Below are 23537 nucleotides of genomic sequence, written 5' to 3'. Positions count from 1 at the left end.
AATCAAAGGCATTTTACCAAATCTGCTAAAATTCTCACGTATGAGAGGAAAGCTGTATGTTTGGAGAAAAAAACTGCAACATTCAAAATTGTTTATTTCTGTTTTCTGACTTATTTCAATGGTGCATTTTGATTGCTTCTGTAAGCTTCTTGTAGAATATTAAATATGTACGCCAATAGATGCTACAAACTCATCAGTCTATACACACCATCTGAGGGCCAGCTATTTACGGTGCTACATGTTAACTGTGAGGCTTTGTCCAAGTTCTTAGTGTTTTGTAAATTGGCCCAAATTGCCTATGTGCTGGCATAATGAATGGTATTGTATGTGAGATTTTTTTTTCATTTTCACAGCCAAATAAAATGTTTGATAATCTCATTGTTCTTTGTTTAATCCCAGTCTGAAGATTTTATTTTAGACATACATTTATTACCTATAATTGAAATCAAAGACGTGAATTCTGTTGAAATACCTTCTTAAGTTGGTACTACTGTGTCTAGTACAGTGTATATCGTTTTTGGGTTGAAAAAAAGCACAGCAAAAGTACAATCATGTAAAAAATTTTAAATAGATCACTATATGCGCCAAAAAATAAATGGAATATAAACATCCATTTATGATAACATTTTCTTATTGGGGGGGGTATCTGCGAAAAATAAAAGCATATTATCTACACAAAGAGGTTTCCTTGGAAAAAAAACTCTTAAAAGTGAAAGTTATTTGAAAGTTGTTTGAAATAAGATGAATAACTATTTCTAGAAATGGTAAAGGTCTATTTTACAGAAATATTGTAAACGTTGCAAAGATGTCGGATTTGTTTTAAATGTACTCTTCGTGTACAAAGTTTAGTGATTTAATAAAGATACTATTGTTTAAAACAATTTCTTTTAATTTGAAAGATACAGTTCAAAATGAAAACCTCATACGAAATGAGAGTATCTTCATTCATCGTAACCATAGCTATTTGACAGGACACATAACCACAACATGAAGAGTATACACTGACATTGCAGATGTATCTCTTATTATTATACTTTCATGTTAAATACTGAAATCTGATTGGTTTAGACGCAGTTGATAATCCGTTCTATTACCCTCAGCGTTAGCAACACACTTAGCAACGGGTAACACTATATAAATAGTGCCTGTTTGGGAGGGTAACAGTTGAAATTGACACCCGGAGAAAACCATTGTCAACCGACGCGAAGCGGAGGTTGACAATGGTTTTCAAGGGGTGTCAATTTCAAAACGAATTGTTATACTTTCATGTTAAATACTGAAATCTGATTGGTTAAGACGCAGTTAATAATATTTGCTATTACCCTCAGCGTTAGCAACGCACTTAGCAACGGGTAACATTAAAAAATGTTACATGCGCGAAAATTATGCGCGTACGGTTCGCTATAGAATTCACGTTAGTTCTATATAAAAGCAGTAAAATTTTCTTAAAAATTAAGACATTCAGTATAACAAAATAAATAGTGCCTGTTTGGGAGGGTAACAGTTGAAATTGACACCCCGAGAAAACCATTGTCAACCGACGCGAAGTTGAAATTGACACCCCGAGAAAACCATTGTCAACCGACGCGAAGCGGAGGTTGACAATGGTTTTCTCGGGGTGTCAATTTCAACTGTTACCCTCCCAAACAGGCACTATTTATATACTAGTATATAGTGATAACTCAAATACAACTATAACTGAGTTTATTAATCGTGTAGTAATGTTCTATCAAATAAAGATAAAACTGATCCAAACACAATATATTAATCATGTACATTGGGTAAGGTATCTTACAAAAATCAATTAATATTGTTCTTCATCGTGGATAGAAACTACACTATTTGTAATAAAACGGAAAACCAAAAAGAAATCAAATGTATAAAGCTTTTAAGTTCATATTATCTGATATGAAATACACTGTAAAATAAAACTAAAAAAACTCACAAACATGAAAAGTAACGCACTTGATAAACATAATTCGATAAACTAAATGAAACAAAACAATATTGTCCAAACACGAAGTGAAGGTAATGAATAGAAAATGTTATAAATACTATAATTTCATAACAAAATTTTCAGTCACACATATATATATAATAATTTTTAAACAAACTCGTGAATACAACATGTAATCTTACCATCAAAACTGTTAACATAATGCAAAAAGCATGCGAGGCAATGAAAAAGAATTAACAGGAATTCGTAAAAAAAAAAATGGATATAACAAGTGGAAATATTTTGTTGTGTCGATTTTGGCCAGTAAATTTCTATTTCCCGAGATACTTAACAACTGTTAAGCATCATAATTCATATTTCAATATGAACGTTATTTTTTGCAGAAGCTGCAATATTCTCGTATTTTATTTTTATGATATGTAATATTAAAACAATTCATGTGTACACATCTTTTGATGATAAAAAGAGTAACGTGAAGCTTACAAAATACAATTAAAAAGGAATACTATAAACAAACTTTAAGACACTGATATTTTTAATACTAAGAAACTAATTACAATAAACTAAATGTTACTTACAAAAAGATCACTCTCTCCATAAAATGACCTAAAATATTCCTAAAACTTAGTTCCTGTCCATTCAATTTCATTGCTTAGTCGGTGCTGGTTACCGAGGATTACCAAGGATGCCGTTTTGCGAAAGAAACTCGAAGCGAGGCTCCACAATGGGGACACTTGGGGTAGGTCTTTATGTCCTTTTTAGGGATGTGCCAGCAAGCACTGCATCTTATGCGGTATTTCTTGAATCTGGAATGTCACAAAATATAACACCAATGGCTGGTTAGAGGTACGAGAACCACAAATCGTTTACAGAACGAGCATCATCATGATCATAGCATATGTCATTGGCTGGTTCAAGTAACGAGTACCCTATATCATTGGTTGGTTAGTGTTAGAGTACCCTATATAATTGGCTGGTTAGTGTTAGAGAACCGTATATCATTGGCTGGTTAGTGTTAGAGTACCGCATATCATTGGCTGGTTAGCGTTAGAGCACCGTATATCATTGGCTGGTTACTAATACGAGTAACGTATATTATTGGCTGGTTAATGTTAGAGCACCGTATTCCATTGGCTGGTTAGCGTTAGAGCACCCTATATCATTGGCTTGTTAGCGTTAGAGTACCCTATATCATTGGCTTGTTAGCGTTAGAGCACCCTATATCATTGGCTTGTTAGCGTTAGAGCACAATATATCACTGGCTGGTTAGCGTTAGAGTACCGTATATTATTGGCTTCTTCAAGTAACGAGTATCCCATATATCATTAGCTGGTTAGTGTAAGAGCACTGTATATCATTGACTGGTTAGCATTAGAGTACCATATATCATTGGCTGGTGAGTGTTAGAAAACTGTAAATCACTGGCTGGTTAACATTATAGTACCGTATATCATTGGCTGGTAAGCTTTAGAGTACCGTATATCATTGGCTGGTGAGTGTTAGAAAACTGTAAATCACTGGCTGGTTAACATTATAGTACCGTATATCATTGGCTGGTTAGCTTTAGAGTACCGTATATCATTGGCTGGTTAGCGTTAGAAAACTATCACTGGCTGGTTAACATTAAAGTACCGTATATCATTGGCTGGTTTATGTAAGAGCACCGTAAATCACTGGCTGGTTAGCGTTAGAGCACAATATATCATTGGCTGGTTAGTGTTAGAGTACCCTATATCATTGGCTGGTTAGTGTTAGAGTACCCTTTATCATTGGTTTGTTAGTGTTAGAGTACCGTATATCATTGGCTGGTTAGTGTTAGAGCACCGTATATCATTGGCTGGTTAGTGTTAGAGTACCCTTTATCATTGGTTGGTTAGTGTTAGAGTACCCTATATCATTGGCTGGTTAGTGTTAGAGTACCCTTTATCATTGGCTGGTTAGTGTTAGAGTACCCTTTATCATTGGAAGATAGGCGTTAGAGCACCGTATATAATAATAATAAATTAACTCGCCTGATTCCACACGCATTACACAGCGGCGTACCGTCATCTGCATCCCTCCATAGGGGTGTCCGGTGTGTCCCACAGGACGCGCACACCTTCCCTTAAAAGGACCAAGAAAATGTGCATTTCAGAAGGTGAAAAATGTTGATATCTAATTCAAAATAACCGACAGAACTTTAAAAAAAGATTTATTGGGAAAAACTGGACACTGTTTAAGACTTTTGGGTTTTTATTTTTTATAAAATTAGCTGGACAATGCATTCATCTTCCTAGGCCCTCTCCAATGAGCTGGAAGCGGGCAGTACGTTTGGCAATCACCTGAGTAATAACTGTCCCTTGGGAAAGGGATAACATTTTCCTCGTCAGAACCACTCACAGTGTCAGCATTGGAGTAGGATCCACTGTTTTTCCGTTTCCTGTTGATCTGGCGCTTGTAAATCTTAACATTACTGAATAAATAGAACATCTCAATAAATATCAAATCATCATAGGGACTTGGACACGATTTGAGATCAAACATTTTATTTTTATTTTTTATGTATAAAATGGTTTATTGGTGCATTTTAAATGATTGACCAAAATATTAAATGTTAAAGTCAAGTTACAACCGAGATACAGAGGTAAGAATTGATAGTTATGTAAACAAAGCTCGAGTCTTATAGTTGTATACAAAAAAATTAATGTATAGAATTACCATTTCTTAGACAAAATGACATGAAAAAAAACAATTTAAACTAATTCAATGACAATATTCGAGCTTTGTTTACAAAACAAAGTATTATAAACTATGTATCTTGCTTATAACTTTATATTTGAGTTTCAAATTTTGACATAGCAGTATAAACATTGAAAATGGACAAATAAGATTTGAAAATTTTAAGTCAAATCGTGTCCAAGTCCCTTTAATATGAAGACCACAATTTTGTTTTGCAATCCATAATTATAATCAAGTTCTGTGTACCTGAAGCTGGCAGACAGGGTGAGACTACAGTTCCTGTTCTTGACTTCTGTGTGCAGTATCACCGTGGCCCCTCTGAAATTCGGATCCAATCTCTGGGCACTTCTGGTCGGTCTGGTGAGTTTCCTCGACCTTTTAATTTGGGGTATCTTGTTTGTTAAGCATTCCAAGGACCCGCTGCCTTTCACGATTGGGTCCAGTTCCTTGATGGAACAACTTTTTGTGTTCGAGGAGTCAAAAACAGCCTTCCACAGCACGGGCAAGTGTTGGGAAATTGGGATTCTATTGGGATATGTTCTTTCGCTTTGGCTTGAGCCATTTGGGCTTTTTATGCTATTCAGAGAACCTAGAGCATTAGTCATGTCAACAAGGGGTTCTCGTAGGGGAAGTGGGAGCTGTGGATTATTCTGGAAATATTGTAATCGGGAAACACCCGATTCTTTGGAATCCGTGCATGTCTTATCATCTTTCGACAGTTGTAGTACACTACTCCCCAGATCTCTGATATTTACTGTTGGAAACTCGTCAGGTTCTAGTTTAATTGATCTGTATCCTTGCTGCAGTTCAGAGAAAGCGTTAGGCAACAGTGTATCGGAAGAACATTCAGTCGGTTCAAACTTGACTGCTACTTCACGTTCCAACTCCGGGTATTTTATTGGCGGGAAATGGAGGTGATCAAGCTGTAGTGATGATGTGTCCCTGGACATAGATTGTGCGCAGTCATGTAGATAGAGAGCGTCGAATCTAGAAAATAGTAAATTCTATAAGTTTTCATTGTGATTTGGTAGTAGAATGGATGGTCAACATGTGCACGTGCAGCACGTGCATGCCCTGGAATCATCAGAATTCGTAAAAACGTAATATGCCTGGATTTCTTAAGTGTTTCACAACCACGATTTTACCTCCTCAACGGATTATAAAACATTTTGATTTATTCATGATAATGAAACTCTTTGTGCTATTTTCAGAAAAGGAAAATATGGAATATGAAAATTTCTCAAACGATCTAGATAAAATTGATAAATAAGTATATTTAAGTTATAATTTTTATTCTGTTAAAAAATTAAATCTAACATAACTGAATTAAAAAAATTTTTTGTAAACAAATAATTTATCATAATAATTTTCAATGATTAAAGCACAATATTCATAGTGAGTACAAATGTATATACATGTAAACAAAATTTATTATATTCCCTTCCTATTGTATCTTGCCGTCTGCTGTTTCCATCATTGTTATGACGTAGTTGGGCGGGACTTACATGGAAATGGACATGGACACTTACATGCCCCATCAACTTGATTGTATAGTGATGTTTTCATCAAATATGTCATGAAAGACTTCTAGACAAATTAAAAAAAAATAACCAGAATTACCAAAACACAAGGGAAGCGGGCCAACAAATGTAGACAAAGAGTTTTTGTGTATTTCGTGCGCTCACGAGGAATATCGTATTTGTGGTCTAAAGTAGGATGTTTGTCATTTCTTCTTTGTATGCAAGAATTATTTAAGTGCAATTAGCAGCGCAACAAAATCGCACGCATCCCATTAGAAAACTCTTACAGATATCTCATGTATGGCACAGCAGCGATGTGAACCAAACACTGTCAATTTCTGTTGTACATTTGACAAAATTTTTGAATGTTCTTCTGATGAAATTTTGTTCTACTAATGTATATCGCTCTTGTCCTGCCAGTATTATAACGTTTAAACAAGTGCGAAATTTGCGAAAGTCAAACCGATATCCTGTGGCTTTGTGCTATTTTAGAAGTCTAGATACAAATACCTTGATTGTGCACATTGATCCCCGAACCTCGTGTGACGAAATGAGTAGTTGTCAGTGAAGTCTTGTCTGTAGCCCCTGATAGGAGTCACCCCCGGGAAATCGGTTGAAAAAATTGACATCTTTTCTCTGCTCTCCATGTTCACTCCGAAAATCACACCGAACTCGTGGCGATTAAATCCTTGACTGAGCACAATGGATGGGCTACGGGTCATTGCTATTAGTATGCTAATATACAGGTCAATGGCAAAGTTCCAAAAATAGATCGTACAAAGGGCGTTCGATGAAATAATAACATTTTTGTTTAATGTTGGTTAATTTCGATTAATTTAACTGTGCACACATCTGTATATGTATAAATATTCAAACAACTAACAAATCAGATGTTAATAATACAGTTAGAAACAAAATGTGTTCGTACTAAATATCTGTGAACCAAAGATCAAATCATGCAGTGTTTTGAAATATGCTCCAAAATAAAAATGACTGAGGTAAAAAAGTTTCGAATGGATCAAAATTTCTAGATTCATCTACCTCAAAAATTCCGATAAGCATCGATGTTGTTTTCGTCCTTGATAATTTAGTTTTCGTAAGAGAGATTTCAAACGCTTTTGAAGAAAGGCAATCGACACTTAGATGTCATCATTTGGCACATTTGGAAGAAATTCAATCCTGATCCGTTGACATCAAGTACTGATTTACACAAAATTAATTACATTATCGATAAATTGGTTATTTAAACTAAGACAAAAACACGGAGAATGGACCTACTTTATAAAAGAAAATACATTGAGGTTCCAACCAATGACACTGTTAGGTTTTGATACACATACCCTTTGTAAATCAACATATCCCAAGTATTGAACATTTGTAAGGGTTACAAATCGATTTCATGGTAAATATGCTAGTACATTGCTTTGAATGGTTAAAAAAAGATTATCAGATTTGTTGATATTTTAATTGGACAGTATCTTATCCGTCCTTATATTAGCATATTATTACCCTATCCTCAGTGTTTAATACCCTCCCGCATTCAGATCATGTTTAAGTTTTGGGCATAAAACCTTTGCAAGGATTTAAATCTGAATGTAGGATGATATTATGCATTGCATCTTTTGCATTTTCCCTTTAAAATAGATCATTTCATAGTATATATGTACACTACATGCAAATAGATGCATACCATATGCCAATTTTATATCAACATACTTCACCCATTTTTTACTTCTACAGAGGGTGGGTGGGTGGGTAGACAGCTGTACAAAGATAATCCTTATAAAATTCCTCACTCCATCCTCTGTATACATATCTACAAACCAGGCATGGATGTCTAAAGAATGAATTATATGTCACATGTACTTCCGCTTGGGTATTAACCAATGAGGCTCTTACCCTATCCTCAGTGTTTAATACCCTCCCGCATTCAGATCATGTTTAAGTTTTGGGCATAAAACCTTTGCAGTTCATCAATCATACATGCCCCTTCAGTTCAGTAGCCTAAAGAAAATAATAACCTTCTCCCAATACTCAAAAGAAAACAAACATTTTTATGAACATAACAAATTTTAATTTTTATCACCACATCAACATAGATGAAATATAATAAATCATCTAATAAAATAAAATATGTATATGATTAAGTACAACATATAATTTCCCAATGTTCATTTATGTTTCAAATATGCTCTTTAAATAAACATAATCTTAGTTTCATATATGATTATGTCCTTCAAATATGGTAACAAAGGAAGACAAATAACATCCTCTATCAGCATTAATCACACTCACATACATTATCATTAAATGTTCCATTCTTCACTGAAAGGCTTTACTCAAAGAATCATAATCTGCCTTTCCTTTATACTGGGATTCAATCCCATTTCCCTGAAATACAGATTCTGCTAAATTTGTAGCAACAACACCTGAATCAATCATTGTATGCATTCTATTATAATACTCTGCGCTTGACTTGCCAAACCAACCAATGTGTCTCATCACCTGATCTACATTTTCAGCAGATCCTGACAAAGCCATTGTAATTGCACAACCAGCTCTGAAACTATGAGGTGTTTCGCCCTCGTAAATACCTAAAGTTGAAAGATAATATAACAGTCTTTCATAAACTACAGAGTAACTAACATTTTTATCTAAAACCCTTCCATTCTCTGACACAATTCTAAACAAATATCCCTTTGAAAGATCCACCTTCAATTTTTTGGCTAATATAAAATAATCTAACAAACCTTTGACCGGACATACCACTATGTCTTCACACCTTTTATTACAAAAGAATTGTTCTTTCCCTTTTCACCCCTCAATGTTTTACCAAATGTATGCTGGAATACCAAACCAGAACCATCCTCTAGAATCTTGACCTCCTGAGAAACTACATTGGACAAATCACCAGCCCTGTCACCTGCAAAGAACTGAACTTTTATCCATGCTTGATCTCGAATCAAAACAAATTTTTCTTTGAGAGTCAAATCACATCTATCTAATTCTCTATTTATAAATAAAGCTATTGCCTTAACTTTTGATAAGAAAATTGGTTTTGCTTGTTTTGGTAATACGTGTGCTTTTGCTTGCTCCTCCCTAATTAACTTGAGGTATTCTTTCACCATAGGTGAAGCTGCCGGGTTTCCCTTTGAAAGCAATACATCCCATATCTTTCCACGCCCAAATTCATAAAAAATGTTATTCAACTGGTGAATTAAATTTTCTACTGTTCCTGAAGCAAGTCTCTTAGGACAACCACAATCAAAATCACCTTTCAAACCTAACTTTTCACAATCTATCTTATGGATTGTAGTCTTTCCCTTTAGATCTTTCCAAACTAAAAACCTCCGGATATCATTTGGAGTGCATGACAATAAAGTTGGAGACCCAGGGGATGCTTTTAAAAATCCAAGAAAAGATTCTACAAGACTGTTTCTTTTTTTACACTTTAAAGAAGTAACAATATTCCCATCCAGTTCCAAAAGCCTCCTATCTATTATGTCCCAGTCAATCTTAATTTGTCCTGGATTATCCTGCAATAAAAACCAGATGAAGAAATAACTTCAAATAAGTCACACAAATAAAACCCTACAAGCAAACAACGGCCACCTCAAACCTAAATTATCCAACACAAAACCATTCTTAGATGGAATCTTAACTATTTCTTTTTCACCATTTACACCAATACAAAATGACCCTATAGAATTAGCTAACAACTTTGGCCACCATATAGGTAAGGGTTCCATCATAGGAACTATTATCGTACACATGACCTTTTGCTGCTCGAGTAAACAAATAATAGGAAAGATCAATCCAAAGGGAGGAAAAACATAGGGGTTGATTTCCTTTCTAATATCTTGACAAAAGACATTAATACCTGCTGATAGGGGAGTTGCACAAGGTGTAAAATGTTTTAAAGGCATACCATCTTTTGAACTCATTGTATTTGAATCTAGTGCCATTAAATCTATTGAATGTGGACCATATGCTGTCTCCACCAACATCCATGATTTTTGGCTAAGCATAGTGTCTGCTGCACTTAGGACTCTAGAAGGTTTGTCTGCCTCATTCAACTTTGAGGACACAAATGTTAAGCGTAAATCAATATTTTTTGCAACAATAAACTGAAAAACATCTTTTATGATATCGTTAAGCTCTTTACATCTCTTACCCTGACTACTCCAAGAACCAATAACAGCCATGCTGTCTGTGTATACATCCACTCGTGAATCTTGCACCATACTACTAAGGGATAACAAAGACCTCAAGATTGCATCTGCCTCCTTAACATGTATTGGCCTTGTATCATTTTCTGACCAATAATCTCCTAATACTAAGTCTTTCTCCCCCAATCTTACACACGCACCATATCTAAATCCAGAAGAATCAGTATACATTGATATTGTTTTGTGAAATTCCAATCTCCATTTAGAACAATCCTGCCACTTATCTACAAATCTCCAATGTTCAATTTCCTCTTTTAGGGATCCAGAAATTTTTACAGACCTACTATTTTTCAAACCATGAGAAATTCCAGCATTTATTTCTCTACAGAACAACTTACATCCTGGGATTACCAGACTCATAGAAATACACTTTCCAGTAAATCTTTGCAATGTCTTGACATCTACTTCCTTTCTTTCTAAAATTGATTCTCGAAGATCTATGAATTTTGCTTTTTTATCATCTGGTAATATGTAAGCTCCCCTAACTGAATCAACTAAAAAACCCAAATACCTCTTACAACTTGAAGGATTTAAAGAACATTTACTCAATGCTAAGGTATAACCCAACCTTGTCAACAGTTCAACTAAACCATATACCAACCTCCTAGCCTCCTCATGAACTTTCACATCATCTACAGAATCAGATCCCCTAGTAGCAACAAACCTATCATCTATGTACAGAGAGTTACGCACAGAGAATGTCCTAAGATAAGAGGTAACACACATACCTATGGATTGGTAAATAAAGGCTGAAGCCTTCCAACCAAATGGTAATGTTAAATACACCATGAAAAATCCTCCAAACTGAATACCAAAAAATTCCTGAGACTCTTCATCAATTTTTATGTGACTGTAACCCGATTTCTCATCACACGTGATCAACAAAGCATTTTTATCTACCAAACGATGAATATCTTTCAGTGTCTCTAACCGAAAAGGCAGATCCTTAATCCATAAATTAATATAACGTTCATCATGACAAAGACGTGGCTTACTTGGTTCTACAGTAAGAGGCATAACCACTCTTGGGGATTGACACTCACCCACTCTACCTAAAAGTTTTATAGCTCCACACTGAATCTTATCCATTAATTCCTTGACAATAAAATCAGAGTACTGTTTGCAAATGCTAGAGTTGGGTGCATAATGTTTGGGAGGCACATTCGAATTGTAGTATTTTCCCTTAAAATTTCCTTTATATGATTGAAAGAAATCAAAGACATTGACACCATTCTTTATCCATTTTAAAACATCGTTGTTTTTTGATGAAATCTTATCCATAATACACTCCCATTCCGGTACAAATGAATGAATCTGACCAGAAATGAATTTACTTGGATCCCTTATTGGTAAAGTGTTAATATTAAAATGTAAATCGCCATTAATTACTTCCTCTGCTCGAGGGGAATGGGTTGCAGGCGAAGCAATTCTCCCTTCAAGTGTAATCCATGCTGGTTGGTCACTAATATTCATATTCATGGGATTGAAACCACTATTTAACTCCCAAGATGGAACCTCCATGAAGGATAAAACTTCTGGAGCAAACTTCACTTTCTGTAAAATTATAATTATTTGATATAATGTAAATTTCCAACAATGCAACCAGCATTAATTTCACCTGAAGAAAGAATTCTTCCGCCTGCAATCCACGTGACGAATCACTAGGGCGTCAGTGTCCCTCGGATTACAAGACAAAAGAATTTATTCTTATAGTACAACTACATCTGCAAACATGACAGTTTATATGAAACAAAACTTCACTAATAGAAAAAATATTTAAACAAATAGCTTTACAGTTTGTAAAATATCATTTATACACATCTATATCTGAGAAAAATATCATACATGTTGCTGTATCAAGAACAAAAATATGAACATTATGATCTCATCTACTTATTTCCTTTAGCCAACTTCATTTTCTCACAATCTTTTATCAAATGCATATTGCTGTTGCAAAAATGGCAAGGACCCTTAGGACGATAAGGCCTATAGCCTTGTCTACCCCCTCGATAACCTTGGTTTCCATATCCATTATACCCCCCCATATTGAACATATTGGGATACATGCCGGGCATCATAGGATACAAAGAAGGTTGACAAGGATATAAACCATTCAACGGGGACTCTGGTCGCTTTTGTGTTTCAACATATTCATTCTTACTCTCAGCTTTGGTTTCAGGTTTATCTTTCAAACACTTAGAAATTGCTTTCGAAATTGCATCTGCTACTTTCCCACCTAACACAGACAAACACAGATTAGAAATTTGAAGTTTTGACTGATATCTGTTGGCTTGCCTGTACAACTCTTCAAACATGTCAGCCTCCTCATGGTTTAATTTCCTAGCCGCTTTAGCAAGTTCATCAAGAGTCAGCAGGATTAAAGCATTGCTTGGATCATCCTGTAGGCATAGTGTCCTCACCTTCTCTTTAAGCTCCTGGACCATCTCCCCCTTTGACGTTTTCTCCAAAGACAAAATCCTCTCCTCCAAGGTTGTATCAACATCATGCTTCCTTTTTTTTGTAGGTCCTGCAGTTTCTAAAGGTACTGGTGTACTGCTTCCCCCTGTGGATGCACTAGTGCTAGGGTCCTAAAATATGACGTTATAACACTCTTTTAAAATATCATACCGCACATTTGCTTTATATGTAAGGGCAAAATTAGGTATTCATATATAATTTCAAAATCACAGATGTATATCATGTATATGTACCAGTAATTATCTGAATGTATGAATTGTTTCATGTGCATTAGCATATACATATATAAAACATACCGTTGAATCATCTAATGCCTGGCCTCTTGGTTGCCCCACTTCATTTGCAAAAATTATCAAGCAATGCAATAACCATCTTGCCTCGTTAACATCAATATCTCTTCCTGTTTTAATAAAATGAAAGTTTATATCACAACAAATTCTTTCTAAAGATACCAATATTAATCCCAACATTTGCATATCATAGGTTAATAACTCTTGAAAAGATTTAAAGCTTTAATTTCCAACCATCACATAACCACTTCAATAATTATTTAAGAAACTTAACCCCTACCAGCTAGTTCCAACAGCTCAATCATGTTTTCCCCTGTCAATGAGTTGACTATATTCTCTATCTCTTCCAACTCTAAGACGTCTGTCTTTTTTTCCTTAGACATGCGCGCAAATTCTTTCAGACCCTCTGGTCTTCCTCCTCTGACCTTCTCAATGACAGGTAAGAGCTTCAACCCCTTCAATGAATGTCTCTTCCGTAAGACAGTAGGCTGCACCATCTATAACCAATGTATACGAAAATAAAATATCACGCATGTACGCATCAAGCGGGATAACTCTAATATAACTTAATAACTAAGTTATCTCGGTTTTTTGATAGATATATTATACTAACATGTGTTCAAATATAGTCCCGTAAATTCTTTATAACTTAATGATGGACAAACAAGTTCAAACTTCAATTCATTTATCATGCATCATCTGGTCTAGCTAACAAAATCATAAACCGCACGTGCAGCTTGCCGCCTCGAGAATCTGCAAACGTGTCTCAAAGCTATTCTTTATATATATGCTACCCCTTTCACTAAAAGGTTATATGTCATGCAATAGCTTTACACATATTTTGTCAGTAAACCACCTAGGTTCATTACAATAACTTATTTATTTTTTTTTAACAATTACGGCTCACCTAGGCCGAAAATTCATACCACTCAGGTATGTGAAAATATTGACCACCTAGGTCAAAACGACCACCTAGGCCTAAAAGAACCAACTAGGTTCTGCCCCCCGGGCAATAAAATTTAAAAATTGTAATTACCTTTCCTATACTTCGCTTCGAGTACAGCTCCGTAGCATGCACGTCTGCTCGAGGGCATGGATGTCTAAAGAATGAATTATATGTCACATGTACTTCCGCTTGGGTATTAACCAATGAGGCTCCACGCCTTATCCCTTATCCACACACCTTCTTTCACAGTTTTTAAAAAAAAAATTGAAGCAAAAATGTGTCAGCAGCAGTCGCCCACAACGAAATGAATATATTTTAAGCAATATCACATAACAAAGTTATTATGTGAATTTCATCGTTTGCGGACATAGTTATTTAAAAAAAAAAACAAAAAAAAAACTATTGAGGATTTGATGTTCTAGTACTCTGCTAAGTTTAAAAAAATATATGGGAAAATGCACGTTTTAAGACGTTGAAATTACCCTTGTGAAAAAGTATAATCAGATAGCTAATTATAGATTTCTATTTGTTGGTGTTTTTGATTTGGAGAAAATCAGATCAAATAAAGATGTATCTAACGAGTAAATATAATTCCTTTTAAACACAGAGCATGTGCCAATATTCCTCAGTAAAATATTCTCAGACAATGAAGAATGGACTGAAACTCCTTTTGTTTGACTCGCTTTGGGGGGAAAACATGAAAACTTGATTTTGGAGGTCTAACAGCTCCCATCCAAAAAACAGTCCACAACTTCCTATCCATTTCAATTATTTAGTATATAGAAAATTCACTGGTATGATTGACGAGGGTATATTACAGTTTTATATTGCAAGCAAGTCTGAAAACGAAATTATTGTCAGGTACTAGTAATGAGCTTCTTATGGCACAACTACCAGACGATATGTGATCAATTTCTTTTCATATGTGTGAACCTTTTAGATCATTTGATAAGCCTTTAAAAACAAGCGTATTCAATTGGTTTAAGAATAGTACATATTTTTTGCCTTATAGTCAAGCGAGATACCCCCCCCCCCCCACCCCCCAACTGTTTGTTCAATTCCCCACTAAACAAAATTAACAGACATTGAGGGTGTTACTCATATTCTGGATGCAACAACATTTGCAAGTAAATCACAAAATCTGTAAGGCGTTCAATTACACACCACAGTAAAAGAAAAATTAGCGTATCAAGCAAAGTATAATAGAGCAATGTATTAAAAGCACATTTTTTAGATAGGGGAAGTGGAGCTGATGAAGATGTAATGAGCATCAACTTTAAACTCAAACAATAATTAAACAAATAAATAGAAAACATATTTTGATGTAAAACCTTTTAATATACAGTTTTTGCTGTTAAAAACAAAGTAACTCTTCACTTGGACAATAATTCACTCTCATCAAACACTCGACTCAGTTTCACGATGTCTTGCTATATCAGATGCCTTCCATCCAAGTGTATAACACTTCATTCCTTTCATTACAATCCACCTGTACATGGAGTTCTATACAAGCGATAATCAGACAGGGCTGACATTAATACATGCACATGACTGGATACCTTAATGAGATATAGTTTGGTGAAATTTCATAGAAAGTGCATTATTCACAAAAGATTTAATTTAGTTTTGAATATTAAGTGCAAAATCTGATGCTTATGGCAAACAACTGGTACTTTTCAGCTTTGAGATGGAATTCAAGAAAGTTTTGAATGTTCAATGGTTGTGATTTACTCCAAAACAATACATGAACATTGTGCAACAACTGATCTTACAACTCTCACGACCATCTAGACATGAGATTCACAATATGATGGAATTCTACACCTTGCTCTCTCTTGTCAAACACATTTACCTAGATTCGATTTGTCATACAAACATTAACAGGATTAATATTGGTATTCAAAGTACATCCACACACTTTAATAAAATAACTTTGATAGATTAAGATAATGAAAATATCAAGCTTTAGCAGTATGTTCTTTATATTTTATGTCCAACTCCTTTCATTCCATTTAACTACATTAGTATCTTAGTAGACTGTTTTTCCCCAAAATATTCTTTAAAAAAAAATTGAAATCATCATGACACAAAACAGGGTTAATATTTCAGCATGATTGCTAGTAACAACATGACTGTGTCAGCACTCCTAGTCACAAAATCAAGTGGTAATTAAACATGTTACACACAATTTGGAAGGTCCGATACAGTCATGGTGGCAAAACGCACCACACTTCCTGCACATGATCATTGCTTTCAAACTACAAGCACAGTTCGCATTTTCACCCCCTGCCAGGGCACTTGTTAATATTGCAGTTGGCAGAACAATCTTTGTTGTGCCATTTCCTGTTGACGATGGAACAGTCACCACCGAGGCCTGATTTGTCAAAGTTTTCCCGAGTTGAGCGTCCTTCTTCATCTGACTGACTAGCTGACTGGCACTGCTGACTATTACCCTTGACACAGTGGCTACAGGAGACTGAACTGTTTTGACAGCAGAGGATGAACCAGGAGCTGAAGTTTGTTGAACCGACTCGGAATTACCCTCGGCAGAGCTTCCTTCTGGAGTTGAGGAAGAATCTGCAGTCTTTAATTGAGAGGTGCTAGTTTCGGTAGAGACTGGTTGTTGAAGTTTTAAAACCCTCTGTCGTTGCTGATTCTGGTGTTGCTGTTGCAATAAATACTGAAGATGTTGTTGAGAAGTACCAGCTTCTACACGGTTGCTGCTTAATCCCACACTGGCTGAGCGTGACACAGCCTGCACTTGAACACTTGTCGGGTTAACTTCATTTCGAGGAGGAGCACTGGAGGCTCGAGAGGGCTGAAGCGATTGCATAGTCACTAAATTAGAACCAGGGGCAGAGTTCAAAATTTGTACAATACTGGAATTGCCAACAGCTGTTGTTGAAATCCCAGAGGGGATAAGGAATTTTGCATTTGATCCCGGTACTGTTACCACCCTAGCTGTTGCAGCCTGTGTCTGTAAAGCTGGGGGTTTAGTCACACGCACAACATACTGTCCAGACGTGTCTGCATTTCCAGCAGCAATAGTCTGAAAACTGGAGGATGTAGGAAGAATACCAGATATTGATGGAAGGGATGTTGTCAAATGTTCAGAAGTCAGGGTATTGGCAAACACAACTTTTGAGGCACTTTTAGTACTCTGTGTCAATGGAGATGATGCTGATGGCTTTATATCCTGTTTTGAAATAATAATTTGTTCTGTAACTGAAACAGGAGTATTAATTTTGACTTTGCCATCTGCATTGACTTGATATGAAAGTCCTCCAGTTTTCTTAATCACATCTTTACAGATCTGTAAAGATCTTTTTAACTTAATTCCGTCCTTCGTTTCTTCTGGAGGTTCAGGAATATTGGGATTAGGAGGAGAGGAAGGGGCCTTGCTGGGCATATTTCGCTGTCTCCCATGTAAAATGTTTGGCACCTGCCTTGCAACTGTTGCATTTGGGAATGTCAATTTTTTCACAGTTGTTGGAACACTTGGCTCCTGCGGTTTTGCTTGGTTTCTCATTTGAATTTTGGCTCTGGTTTCTGCTTTGATTTGAGCCAGAGTTCTAGTCTGCCTCTCCATCTGGATAGGTATGCCTCTTGCTGCCTGTGTCTGAACTTTAATCTGCGCAAGAGTCCTTGTTTGGGGTGATATATCTAGAGATCCTTTGGGGGGAGAAACATTTGGATGTGATCTTGTAGGAGAGAAGTTCGATTGTTGCATCTGTGAAAGAATAGGTGAGGTAGCAGAGCTTAGTAGTGAGACTTGTTTGGGCTGATTCGCACTTGGGCTCACATCCAAAGAAACAGGTTTCGTGATTTTTGCCATCTGATTTGCAGTACACACTTGAATAACTGTCTTCAGAGGGGAATGCACTGGCACACGATTTCTCTTGGATGGACTTTCCCCGTCCTCATCATTTTTAATATCACTTGATAACGATCTCTTCAATGTCTGACGCATCACACTTCTGTCACTTCTTTCCGTAACAAATTCTGATTTGTCATGAGAAATCTTCAACAACAGCCCACTTTGAGATGAGGGAGCTTCTTTTACGTATGTACCCACTGGCTGAGAAACAGTTTGTGAAATCTTCTCCTGTTTTATTAATGTTGACACCTTTGTTGTGCCTTTCTTGAGCGATGGCTTGATTTTCATTTTGGGAATTGGAGGTTGGGGTGGGGGAGATGGAATATCAGCCTTAGGAACAACTTGTCCACTGAACCTATTGCAGAAAGAAATATAACTCTGATATATGTCTATAGAAACACATGGCTAAAGTTACACAAAAAATGCTTGTACATTAAAAATATACATCTTAGCAAAACTTTGACTCAAATTAGTACTGTAAATAATAACAAATATCAAATGAAAAATATCCCTAACTATATATTGACTTCACACTATGTCCTCAGCTGAGCCCCGTGATAGCTTTATAACACGAAAGCCAAGTTCATATTTACTCTTAGTCTGTAAAGTTTTAAATCATGAATTAAAAGGAACCAGTACAATAACTGTATATCTCATAAATCAATACATCCTGTCAAGTAACTATTGAGAAAAAAAATTAATTACCTCTTTCCCCAAACTGGTTCAAAGTGCTTTGCCTGAAGTGAAAGCATATATTTTAATACATTTCATTACAAACAGTGCACAAACAGTGCAACGGAAATACATTTACAGCTAATAATGGAGAGTATTTAATGAGTGGAACAAATGAATGGTCCAGGAATGGATAGTGATAATTTTATATGAGTGGATTAAACAAATGCAAACCTTCCAAGGATCCAGTTTGGTTTGTTCCTTTTCTTCATCCTGTTTGAGTCGTAACTGATTCTCTGGAGTAAACTCCCCTATAAATGGATAGCAAATTTGTAACTTTTTTGATTATACACTTACAGACACTGTATGTTTATAAATACATGAATAATGTAATGCCACAGAGAATGTTGCATCAAAGTCTCATTAAAAATTGAAAGAAAAACTTTTGTCTTTTTGACTTATGTTAATGACAGACTTCATTTAGAGGTACAGGATCTGTCAAATGCTGCCATTGTTAATATGACATGAAAAAGATCCAACCTTCCGAGAGTCTCTCCCTCCATTCTTCACAGGCCTTATTGAAGAATTCATTGTTAAATGCAGTTGAGCTTAACCTGAAACACAATCAAGACTGGATTGAAATTCTAAAAGTGACTAAACTTGAAGGTGATTGAGTAAAATGTTGAATTATATGTACAATGCTTTACTGACGTATGTCAGGTTTTAAAAGAATCTTGGTAATGTAAACCAACCTAAATTTGCTCTCTGATTCAATGACTCTGTCACATTCTGGAAGAAGCTGCAAAAGTTTATGCTCGTAGTGGACTGGTAACAGATTGAATGTGGATCTGCTGAACAAAGCCTACAAACCAGACATAGATTGCATAATTACATAGTGCATCTTTCCAGACTTGAATAGTTATTAGAGTTACAGTGCTTTAATTGAAGTCTTTTTGAATAAATTGCTTTGGTTTGATGTTATGCTTGGTGTTACATCAATACTCTACCCTAAGGTTCGTGTTGACCAGAATTGAGTCTGGTGTTTCCAAGTCAATACACCCCTCCTTAGTCTGGGCAATCTGTGCAGCATGACTGAGCTTTCTGTTTCTGCTTTTTCTTGGCTATGTTAGAAAAAAGGTAAGGAAAAAATTACTTAAGACAGCTATAGTGTTTACGGTTAGGATCATTACATTCATAGAGCAGAAAACTAAAAAATATACACTGTTTGATTCAAACCATTATCAATTTATTTTATATACTAGTATTTAGTTTGACAAATTCCAAATCATAAACACACCTTCATGCTAATGCCCGGAATGCCGGCCAGCATTTCCCTCATGGTCTGTGTTTTCTGGAATCCCGATAAACCTGGAGATTTATGATTCTCTGAGGAGTCACTTTGATTATCATCCGAGCTGTGATGATTTATTCCATTTTCAATCTTCGTACTTGTGAATGTCTCTCTTGTGGATTCCCTTGGCTTTTCCTCTGTGAGAAAATAAAGACTTGTTCACTGATGTTTATCAAACAATACAAAAAGCATGTTTGAACCAAAAATGCCACACATCTTGAATTTAGCAGTTGTCATAAAGTTTTACAGATATCTTTGTCAATTAAGCAGATCCAAGTTATATATACAAAGTAATATCCCCTTAATTCATACCTTCTTTTGGGGGTGGAATTGGCTTAATGATAATTCTCGGAAAGTCTGGACGTTTCTTCTTCTGTTGGCGCATACTCCTCCTAAGTGCTGTGCTCTCACTGGAGTTACTAGTACCGCCATCTGTGGTCTCTGTCGACATAGTGTCTGTGGTCGAGTCTTCCTTATTGTCTAGTTGGTCATAATTTGATTGTGCTACTGCTGGTAGTGTTGTTCTGTGACCATTTAGAATCTTTACAAACATTACTGGAAATATATGTAAAATATACTAGTTATAACTCGAAATTTGTTTACAGTGAAAAATGAAACCTGGTGCCTTAGCAATTAAATCATAAAGAAATACTTTATCAATTTTTTATGTAAAAGAAAAGTACGAGTGCTTATTTACCATTTTCCTTTTTTGACTTCTAAGGTTCTTTCAATCATACAATGGACTTCAGACAGCAAGACAAAGACTGTGCAATCAAAACATATAAAACTATTACTTTAAAATGTGATCTTATATTAAAATTGTTAATCAAGTATTGGCAATCATTTATGCATTGTAAAAGGGATTAAGAAAAGATTTTCCTTGTTAAAACCATTTAAACACCCTTGCATTCTATGATCAGTACACCCACTCAAGCTAATTATTGTCATGCATCTTTTAATCTTAAAATCATCAAGTTTTAATACATCTTCATTAATACATGTATTCTTTAAACAAGAGGCCCCACAGGCAGATTCATAGGAATCTTGAACCTCTTACCAAGGGGCAATGAATTTCACAATTAATATGGTAGAGAGCTTCATGAAAATCACATCCATACATTTAGATTTTTTTTTCTTCAAATATATATGGGAGTAGAGAAGAAGATTCTCTAAGATTACAATATGGCCATATTGGCCCCACCCTAAGGCCTAATCCTTCGACCCAGGGGCACTAATTTCACACTTTTTGGTAGAGGACTTAATGGAAATCATAACCATGCATTTAAAATTTGGCCTTTTTTGGGGGGGGGGGTGCATTTTTTGCGCTACCCATGAGGCCCCAGAGGTTGTAAAGTAATAAATTTCGCAATTTAGATTCCTCCTCCCCTAAAATTGCTTCCAACCAAATATGGTAAGAATTGGCCTTGTGATTTCAAGAAGTTATAAATGCAAAATTGTCAACAAACCACTCGCATCATACGACAACTGACAAAAACCAATTGAAATAAGGTAATCTGAATGAATCAGGTGACCTAAAAATTGGAAAACATGAAACTACATACCATTAAACCATAGGCACAATATACATGTAAAACTTCATAAACTGCAACTTCTGTGAGATGTTGAACAAAACAGAGGCAAGTCAACCAAACAAAAGCCAACTTTTGCTGAATCTGGTAAGGTTGTGAATAACAGCTGAAAATCTATGGAGAAATCAGGTATCAGTCAGTATCTGAAAAATACAAAGACCCAGAAATCAGATGACAGTTGATCTTCAAAGTTTCAAACTCTAATAAAAAAATTGGTTTTGAAACCTTTACATTGTTCAATTCTGTTTCTCATTACAGAAAAGACTAAGACAATATCCCTTACAAGCTTTCTCTAGATATTGTTGAAATAAGTTGTCATTGATGTGACCTGTAGGTGCAAGATATATAATATTATACCACACTTTCATCAATATATCAGACCACACCAATATAATTTCTTGTTCACCGGACCATGTGCACTCGTATGATAATAAAAGTGAACAAACAATATTATCATTAATTTCCTGCATCCAGTACATTCAGCACTGGTTTCTGTTATATTCCTGATCTATTTTTCATATTTTAATTTATAAATCAGAAACAAGTATAAAAAATATAACCATCCGGACAAGTTTGGCTTACAATAAAAAATATTTTTAGTATTGAATCGCTCGCCTGCTCGTACTTTTTTTCATTACATGTCTGACGAACAAGAAATCATATTGGTATGCATAGCATAGCATGCTTACCAAAAGAAGTGTAACCATGGGTCAGCCAAGAATATTTGCTGTAATATTAGCAATTCGAACATAAACTCAAGTATGTGTTTTGTGAATAAAATGTCGTTGTTTATTCTTAAAATAAAATAGAAACTCAAAATTGATGTCCTAAAGAATATCGGTATGTGAAATATATATGTCTAGATTATTATTTTTCAGTGTATATCGAAGTGAGGATTAATGGTAACACGTATATATATGAAAATCTGTGAAAGTGAGGGTTGAATCAGAGATAGTAAGGCCTAAAAAAATTCTTCCAGCCCAGGGCCGTTTTGTTTTCAGAAAGTTAGTTCGATCATTGATTGACTGGCACTTATCAATGTTAATTGCCCCTAATCTTTATTAAAAACTTTCCAATGCTTTAATTGAAGGTAATTTAATTAAAAGAAATTAAAGTGGAAACCAAATAAATTTTTTTGGAATCGCTTAACTCTCTTCAGCTATTTTCGAGAACAAAACTTTTACGTTTATCATATGAAACATGACGTCATAATGTAGTCTGAGCATGTGACATTTAGTTTATTTTTTGCTTATGACTTGAGTAGGCAATCAGGCGGATCCTACTGTGTGCATTTCAAATAAATTTTTGTTCTACAAAAATACAACTGCACTGTGTTAAATCTGCACTCGGTCCAGCGGTAACACCGCTTACATATTATATGAAAAGGATATTATATGAAAAAGATATTTAAGAAATCAAACATAAAAGCATCAGATGCAACACTTTACACAAGGCAACAAAGTGTTCAAGCCACATGAAATATCATGCATTAAGGTGTGTACCGGATCAAACATATGTTGCTATTTTGCGTTTTCACGTTCGACATTCATTCCAAAGTTGTAAATAAATTTTCTAACATGAACATTTAGTAAAATCAAATTTTGCATTCAATCAAAATTATAAAAACTATCACAACATCACTCAACAGCATTCTCACAGTTAAAATAAGTACACATGAATACATGAAATAACATCTTACAACTTAAGCTGCTTCAACCCATATTCTTGCTTTCTTCTTTTTGAACTACTTTTTTCTGCATTGGCCAAATGATTACATTGTAAAAAGGTAAATTAACTTTCAATACAAAAGAATTTTTTATCAACATCAAGCGCCATTTTGGAAGGTAAATCTGCCAAAACGATTTACTTTATGCGGATAAAAATGGAACGAGGACAATTTGATAAACTAT

The 23537-nt window shown here is 35.3% G+C and overlaps 2 protein-coding genes across 2 annotated transcripts; both read right to left on the bottom strand.

Annotated features, from left to right (window-relative positions):
- Window positions 1–4189: 4189 nt before the first annotated feature.
- Window positions 4190–23472, bottom strand: LOC128165536 (uncharacterized). The gene is made up of 14 exons (XM_052830174.1): window positions 23327–23472; window positions 21601–21770; window positions 20736–20802; window positions 20351–20593; window positions 19985–20175; window positions 19695–19808; window positions 19440–19549; window positions 19228–19301; window positions 18922–18998; window positions 18721–18752; window positions 16422–18370; window positions 6706–6919; window positions 4922–5662; window positions 4190–4409 (listed from the first exon to the last, which is right to left on the bottom strand). Exons 4-14 carry the CDS (start codon window positions 20589–20591, stop codon window positions 4205–4207), a joined length of 3948 nt encoding a protein of 1315 aa, XP_052686134.1. The 5' UTR covers window positions 20592–20593; window positions 20736–20802; window positions 21601–21770; window positions 23327–23472; the 3' UTR covers window positions 4190–4204.
- Window positions 12249–13689, bottom strand: LOC128165532 (uncharacterized). The gene is made up of 3 exons (XM_052830170.1): window positions 13473–13689; window positions 13199–13302; window positions 12249–13012 (listed from the first exon to the last, which is right to left on the bottom strand). The coding sequence occupies exons 1-3, from the start codon at window positions 13687–13689 to the stop codon at window positions 12314–12316; spliced, it is 1020 nt and encodes a 339-aa protein (XP_052686130.1). The 3' UTR covers window positions 12249–12313.
- Window positions 23473–23537: the final 65 nt, after the last annotated feature.

The sequence above is a fragment of the Crassostrea angulata genome, chromosome 10 (genome assembly GCF_025612915.1).
Source record: "Crassostrea angulata isolate pt1a10 chromosome 10, ASM2561291v2, whole genome shotgun sequence".
NCBI classification, from domain to species: domain Eukaryota; kingdom Metazoa; phylum Mollusca; class Bivalvia; order Ostreida; family Ostreidae; genus Magallana; species Magallana angulata.
This window is presented reverse-complemented; position numbering and strand designations above follow the sequence as displayed.

Bases quoted from the DNA above. Each gene is read 5' to 3' on its own strand.
- LOC128165532 (XM_052830170.1), bottom strand. From the start codon at position 13,689: ATGGTGCAGCCTACTGTCTTACGGAAGAGACATTCATTGAAGGGGTTG. The intron at 13,303-13,472 runs GTAGGGGTTAAG...TTATTAAAACAG, and splicing joins TGAGCTGTTGGAACTAGCTG to GAAGAGATATTGATGTTAAC. The intron at 13,013-13,198 runs GTATGTTTTATA...GTCATATTTTAG, and splicing joins AGGCATTAGATGATTCAACG to GACCCTAGCACTAGTGCATC.
- LOC128165536 (XM_052830174.1), bottom strand. From the start codon at position 20,591: ATGTTTGTAAAGATTCTAAATGGTCACAGAACAACACTACCAGCAGTA. The intron at 20,176-20,350 runs GTATGAATTAAG...ATTTTCTCACAG, and splicing joins AATTCCACCCCCAAAAGAAG to AGGAAAAGCCAAGGGAATCC. The intron at 18,999-19,227 runs GTTGGATCTTTT...ATCCATTTATAG, and splicing joins GAGGGAGAGACTCTCGGAAG to GGGAGTTTACTCCAGAGAAT.